General features: G+C 38.4%; 1 protein-coding gene across 1 annotated transcript; it reads left to right on the forward strand.

Annotated features, from left to right (window-relative positions):
- Positions 1 to 232: 232 nt before the first annotated feature.
- On the forward strand, positions 233 to 1,502 carry LOC136235857 (fatty acid elongase 3-like). Its single transcript, XM_066025927.1, has one exon. The coding sequence runs from the start codon at positions 503 to 505 to the stop codon at positions 1,376 to 1,378; it is 876 nt and encodes a 291-aa protein (XP_065881999.1). The 5' UTR covers positions 233 to 502; the 3' UTR covers positions 1,379 to 1,502.
- Positions 1,503 to 7,416: the final 5,914 nt, after the last annotated feature.

Genomic DNA, 7,416 nt, shown 5'->3' on the forward strand with positions numbered 1-7,416 from the left:
GCCGAACAAAAGCACAATTAAGTTATATAGTTGGAATGAATAACTCAAGTCCGATCAGAAAAAATTTCAAGACGGTAAAGGAACTTACGAGACGACTTACACATTGCTCTATCTAATTTTAATAACAGTAGCAAATTTTGACTTCACACTAACATTATTTTATATAACTTTGGAGTATCTTGCGGATCAAAATTCCAATTTTCTTAAAACACGTTTGAATTTATACACCGTAAGGGCTGCCATTGTCAAAATAAAAAATACTATTAATCTCCAAATTACAGAGATAGATTCAAAGCTTAATCATGTTATTAAGATGGTTGAAAAGTCTGATGTTCATCTTCCATAATTTTTCAAACCTTATAAATATCTAATTCCCCCATTCCCAAATTCCAGAAACAGCCATATTTTTCCCAATTGTCTGCGTATTAGACCATCAAAATTTGTTCTCTTTCACCATTTCAATTTCATTATTGAGACTACCTCAAAATCAGCCACAAATAGAATGCTTGAAAATTTCCGGTACAGCTTATCGGAGCACCCGTCGGTTGTAAATTTCCGGTGGAGCATTACACAAACATGGGGCGCAACTTGGTCGTTCCTCATCTCGGTTATAGCAATTTACATAGTCGCAGCCATCACTCTCCATCTCCTCCTCTCTCTCCTCCGCAGCCGCCAAATCTCACTCGGCCCAATCCCAGCCATCCACAGCCTCGTAGTAGCCCTAATCTCCGCCTTCATTTTCACCGGCTTACTCCTATCAACAATTTCAGAAATCCGCGACACCCGGTGGTTCTGGCGCCGCACGAAAACAACCACCGCATTTCAATGGCTACTCTGTTTCCCTCTCGGCACAAGACCTACCGGCCGCGTCTTTTTCTGGTCATACGCTTTCTACCTCTCCCGATTCCTCCACTTATTCCGTACATTCTTCACGATTCTTCAGCATAGAAAGCTCAATTTCTTCACATTGTTTAACCAATCGATTCTGTTGTTTATGTCGTTTATGTGGCTGGAATTCTCGCAGTCGTTTCAGGTTTTGGCGATTCTTTTGACGACGTTGTTATATTCCGTCGTGTATGGGTACCGATTTTGGACGGCGATTGGGCTGCCGAGGGCTCAATTTTTTTTCGTGTTGAACTGCCAATTTGTGCTTTTGGGGTGTAATTTGGTGTGCCATTTTGGGGTGCTTTTGTTGCATTTGTTGAAAGGTGGGTGTAATGGAATGCTGGCTTGGAGTTTAAATTGTGTGTTGAATGGAGTTATTTCAATCATGTTCTTGAGGTTTTATGTTAATGTATATATGATTAAGAGGAAGGCTCAAGAATTTGATGTTTCTGATGCCCATTTCTACGATATGAAGACAGAAAAGGCTGATTGATCATTAGAAGTTGAAACTGGATTTTTCCTCAACAATTTCCTTGTGTCTTTAATTCTTTCTTGGGATTAATTATTGTGACCATGTGTACATTAATACTTATATAATATTCATGGAGTTCAATCGAGATATTTATCAATTTACCTTGTTACCAACTACACGATTATTTTACAGGTTGTGCTACTACTCAATATATATTAAAGTAAATTCAGTCGAGACACCTTCAAGAGATAGGGTACCAACTGAGGAGGTTACATTCCAACATGTCCTTATATATATATAAAATTAATAAAAACAACAAAAATAAAAATACAAAAGCTTACCAGGAGGGATACGATGCTTAAAAATGGTATCCCACCAAGTATCAAAGGAAGGTTGGTCCGACCCAAGCAAGAGTGGTCCCTAATCATGCTCCGCATCTAAGACGCAACGGCTATGTCTTCATCACTAGCCCCACACCGCTGAGAAGTAAAGGGAAATGGAAGCTGCCCCGAAATAGATTGGAAAAGCCTAATTGGCGCGTCTAGAGCCAGGGTGCATATAAAGTCAAGTCAGGATCTGCTAATCGGGAAGTCCTAGTTCGGTTGACCCCATGGTGTAACCGACGTGTGGCACATGCCATTCTCCACCATTCAATACCTTAATAGGGGGCATCAGACAAATAGGAAAAAGCCCAGGACGGGAGACACGAGCTGTCTTTTCCCCAGAAAAGAAACAACTTGTTATTAGAGGATGGCACTAAGGTGCGACAACTACACTAACAATCAAACTCAAAGAACTATAGCAAGGTCAACACCATGATAGCCGGAGGTCCCCGTGAGTGAATCAGTAGCCAAATGAGGGAAGTAGACAAAAAGCCACAACTGCAATAACCATAAATCACCCCGAGGTTTCATGAACGGCTTATCCTCAACTGTAAGAGCCAATCGGTGGAATGTATAGGCTAACAATATAGTGCCAAGAGCCAAACGACGCCTCGAGGCTAAGGCTTTGGCAATAATCAGTATCTCTGTAGTAGGTCTGAGGCCTAACGGTTCAATAACACAATTATTGAGCATCATCCATAAGAAATGCACGTGGTCTTCATCATCCAATTCATCCTTGTCTAACTTTTTCTTAGTCATTTGGACATATATGTCCTAGCTTCTTTAGATGAAATAGCCTTTACCTCGGGGAATGCATCTGTCTCAATAGAGCTCGGGATTTCCTCTCGAAGAATGGGCAGCCCCGTTTTTGCTTTCGATCCCTTTCAGACATTTGTTCTTGACATTTAGGTCACTCCACACGACGTGTGGGTGAGCTTCTGCCTCCGTGCGTGAATTCGCTCATCCTAACTCTTCGTGGCAACTTTCCTCGGACCAGACCCCACTCTACATGGTGTGTGGGATAGGTGGCACGCCGTGTGGGGCTATTTTGTCCCTTTTTCGTCAGGTGCTCGCCTGTGCTTTGTTCCTCTTTCGGCTCCCTTCGTCCGGACTCGAACCCTTGACGGAGATGCTCCACATTAACAATTACAACCAATTTGTCAAAATATATTAAAGGGTTTTAGTTTATCGACAATATTATTTGAAAGGTCCAAATGTGAAGTCGATTTTTTTGTTAGCTTATAAACTGGGTTTCCAGACACGGAATCATGCAAAAGGAAAGGCTAAATGTATTTTGCCACTCTAGAAATTACTGCTTTACCACTCATGTATTTACTGTTTTGCCATTTAGGATTAATAACCTAAATGTCATTTGTGTTCTCCCTTCCCATTCTACTCATACCACTCTCTCTTATTTCTAACCCTAGTTAGGTATTTTAGTTTTTTATCTTTAATTTTGAGAGAGCTATATAAGCCTCCTTCTTTGTAAGGATATGGAACTTTTATCAATATAAATTAATATCTTCTTCTTTGTGAAGCTTTGTTAAGGACTCAACCTTCAACAGTGGGGAATTTATGATTTCCTACGGTTTGTTAGAGATAAATATTTAAGAAAGAGAAGGACTAATATTAATATTTTTTAAATCATGGAAACCCTGTTACAAACTCTCTTATTTTTCAATTGCACTAACTTTCAATCACACAACTCATATATAGAGTTTCAGGAATACATAAAAATCAAACATATATTAATGTGTACACATACACATTTATTAGTAGCCATACTTAATTATTTAGACAATTTGACTAAGACTTTTGCTCCACTTTCAAAGCATTCACGTGATGCACTTTGATTTTTTTTTTAATTTAAGTTTAATATTTGAACATGCCCCCTTAAACTTAATTTTTCGTGACTCCTAGTTGATCTCTCAAATGACTGAACATATCGTACTTTATCGGTTTCGTAAAGATATCTGCAATCTGGTCTTGCGTCTTCACATACTTTAGTATCACCTCATTTTTTTCAATGCACTCCCGAATAAAATGGTACCTCGTATCAATGTGTTTACTACGATCATGAAACACTGGATTTTTCGCTAATGCCAGTGCAGACTTGTTATCGATAAAAATCTTCGTTGGATCATTTTGACTCATCTGAAATTCTTTTAGCAATTTCCGGAGCCAAATTGCATGACAGACACATGAGGTTGCAGCAACATATTCAGCTTCACAAGTTGACAGTGTCACAATTGCCTGCTTCTTCGAACTCCAAGTAAATGTAGTATCACCCAGAAAAAATACAAAACCAGTTGTATTTTTTCGGTCATCCTTGTCACCGGCCCAATCACTATCACTGTACCCAACTAATTTGAAATCATCAGATTTTGAATAAAGTAAACCCAAATTAGTTGTACCTTTCACATAACGGATAATTCTTTTGGCTGCGTTCCAATGTGACACCGTTGGGACTTCCATGTATCGACTTACTAAACCGACTGCATAAGGAATATCCGGTCTCGTACATGTCAAGTATCTAAGACTTCCGACCAAGCTTCGGAACAATGTCGGGTTGACTCTATCTCCACCTTCATCTTTTGTCAACTTGATTCCACATTCGACTGGCGTGCTGACAGAATTACAATTTTCCATCTTGAACTTCTTTAAGATCTCCTTTGCAAAACCACTTTGAGAAATAAAAATTCCGTCGTCATTCTGCTTCACTTTAATGCCAAGATAATATGACATTAGACCAATGTCAGTCATCTCAAACTCACGAGTCATTGTCTTCTTGAACTCCTCAAACATCTTAGGATTGTTCCCTGTAAAAATGAGATCATCCACATACAAACAAACAAGTAACATATCTCCATTTTTCACTTTTGCATACAGGCATATTCATGTGGGCACTTGACAAAACCATTTTCTTGAAAATATTTGTCAATGCGACTGTTCTAGGCTCGTGGTGCTTGCTTAAGACCATATAGCGCCTTTTTCAATTTTAGCACTTTATTTTCTTGATCTTTCACAACATACCCAGGTGGTTGCTGGATATAAATTTCCTCTTCTAGATATCCGTTGGGAAATGCGGATTTCACGTCCATTTGATGGATTCTCCACCCGTGTTGAGCAGCTACAAAAATTACCAGTCTGATACTCTCCATTCTGGCAACAGGAGCAAAGACTTCATTGTAGTCAATTTCGGGTCATTGACTGAACCCTTTCGCCACCAGTCTTGCTTTATATCGGACAATTTCACCATTTGCATCTTTCTTTGCTTTGAACACCAATTTAACTCCAATGGGTTTTTGACCGGCCGGAAGTGATGTCAGCTGATGCGCCTCACGGCGTTCGGTACCGTAAGGCTCACTAAGGGATAAGTGTACCCCGTCGGTATCAAGTAATAAAATCTGGAAAGTCCAGGTATCGAATCCACATGACTTATTTACTACAAGTATCGAGCTACTTGGTCTCAGGTGTTATCTAGGCTTTGGGGGTTTTGAGTTTGTTTGTTTAAGTTAATCTACTCCTAAGTTGAATTATGCTACTCCTAGCTAAATTATACTAATTCTAGCTAAGTTATTCTACGCCTAATTAAGTTAAACTACTCCTAATTAAGTTATGCTACTCCTAGGTGATCTTTCACTAATGCAATTACCCGAAGGAACATGGTATGAACGATAATAATGAAGTTAGGTTATTAGGTCTATTGATTAAACACCTAATCTAAGTCACTTGTATTCAAGGCGATTAACCCTACTTACCCTCCTGAAGTTCCTAGTGCGTGATTCCCTTGTAAGGCCGAAACTAGGTCTAAGGCTCAGCAATTTGGGCTTAATCAACTAAGAGGTCGTCAATCTCCTAGGCTCTGACTAGGTCAGATTCAGCTCACAATATGTGCCTACTCGATTTTGGGGCTTTTGAATGAGTTAAACCAATTGAATAAAGCGTAAGACAAAGATTAAACAAATAATCATAGAACAAAATAAGAGCTAAAATATTATTAAAGGCGAAGAACAATGTCACAGGATACAATTAGCTTAGGATTCATAGACTATATCAAAGAGTACAAACAAGGAAAGATAAAAGGAGATACGAAAATCCCTTTCAGGGAACCTGTCTACTCTGCAACCGGCTTCCTAGGTCTTAAGGACGGACCTTGAATATTCCTCGGAGAACAGCTTTGAAGGAGCTTCAATGGAGGTTGAAGAAGATGGAGGAGATGGAGAGGAATTTCAAGGGGAAAGCTAAAGTAAATTACAATAATGAAAGATATCTAATTTACAATGGAAAAGTTCTATTTATAGATGTAGCTCGGGCCCTCTTTTTGACCTTGTTGGGGTTTAGTGTCCTATAGTCAGTTGTTGCGGGATACAAACTTATTGTAAATGAATTGTTCTTTATATCATTTGTTTTAATGAGATATATGTTTTATAACTATATAAAGGCAATCCCTTTTAAGCACTGAATAAAGTCTAATAAAAGGAAATCCGTAAGTTTGTTTAAAGTGATTATAAAGTGTTCATACAAGCATGAAGTGAGACAAAACTTTATAATAAACTAATAAACTTAAAACCACCCCAAGTTAAGTGATATGTTTAGGATTGATATATCATGGTTGAGACTTGTATGTAACAATGTCTTCTGTCCGACAGAAAGCTGATCTCACAAGCTTCATATATATAGATATCTGGACAGTTACATAGATCCGGTGAAACGTTGTTCATTAGGATTGGGGATCCGATTTGAGATAACAGGATGGGTAGATTCATCCTTGTCAACTGTTCATCTGATTGGTATTACTAGGTATAACTAATCCTCAGACTCAAAAGAATGTTAATTGGTCATCCTGAATTACTGAATGTGAGACTTTGATCCTGTGGTCCCACGATCCTTAACAGAGATGACTCTGGGGTGTGAACTGCAAAGGTTGGGTGTCACAGGAAGTAATGTCAGGGTAGTTATACATTGGATTGAGCATTTATCACTCCCGATTAATGGGAGATACATCCAAGGATCGCTTGTGGAAGACTCGACTCTAAACCCTTGCAAGGTGATAGCTTAAGAGTAGAAATACAGATTTCACTTAACCTATCTTTTTGAGTTGACTCGGCCAAGAACAAGTAAAACGAACGTCTCGCTATATGTGACTTGACATTACCCATAGTCATAAGATTCAGTTCAAGGATGTAGTTGATAAAGGATCGTATTATACCGTAACTAATACGGAAGGGTTAACGACAGAATCAACCTGTCTTCTTAACGGACTCTGGGGGAATGATTACAGACTTGCCAATAACATACTCAGTACATCATTCCGTTATGCAAGGATTAAATATAATTCTTGAAGAAATTAATTTAATAGTTGCATACGGCCAGAAGTAGTAAGAACCTAATGGATCACACATAAGACTTGGAACCAAAAGAGAGATGGATATGATTAATAGATGGAAGCCCAATTGAGCCCAGTAAGGCCCAAATATATGGAGGGGGGCGAAATTTGTATATAGAGATAAGGAATTGATTTTATTCCATTAATCCTAATTTGATTAGGATTATGAATTAAATTAATTAAGAGATAATTAAATTAGGAGTTTTAATTGGATTAATATACTCCTATTGTTATCCAATTAGGTTATTTATTATTATCCTAAATATATTAGATATATAGTGAGATAA

Source organism: Euphorbia lathyris, chromosome 7 (genome assembly GCF_963576675.1).
Source record: "Euphorbia lathyris chromosome 7, ddEupLath1.1, whole genome shotgun sequence".
NCBI classification, from domain to species: domain Eukaryota; kingdom Viridiplantae; phylum Streptophyta; class Magnoliopsida; order Malpighiales; family Euphorbiaceae; genus Euphorbia; species Euphorbia lathyris.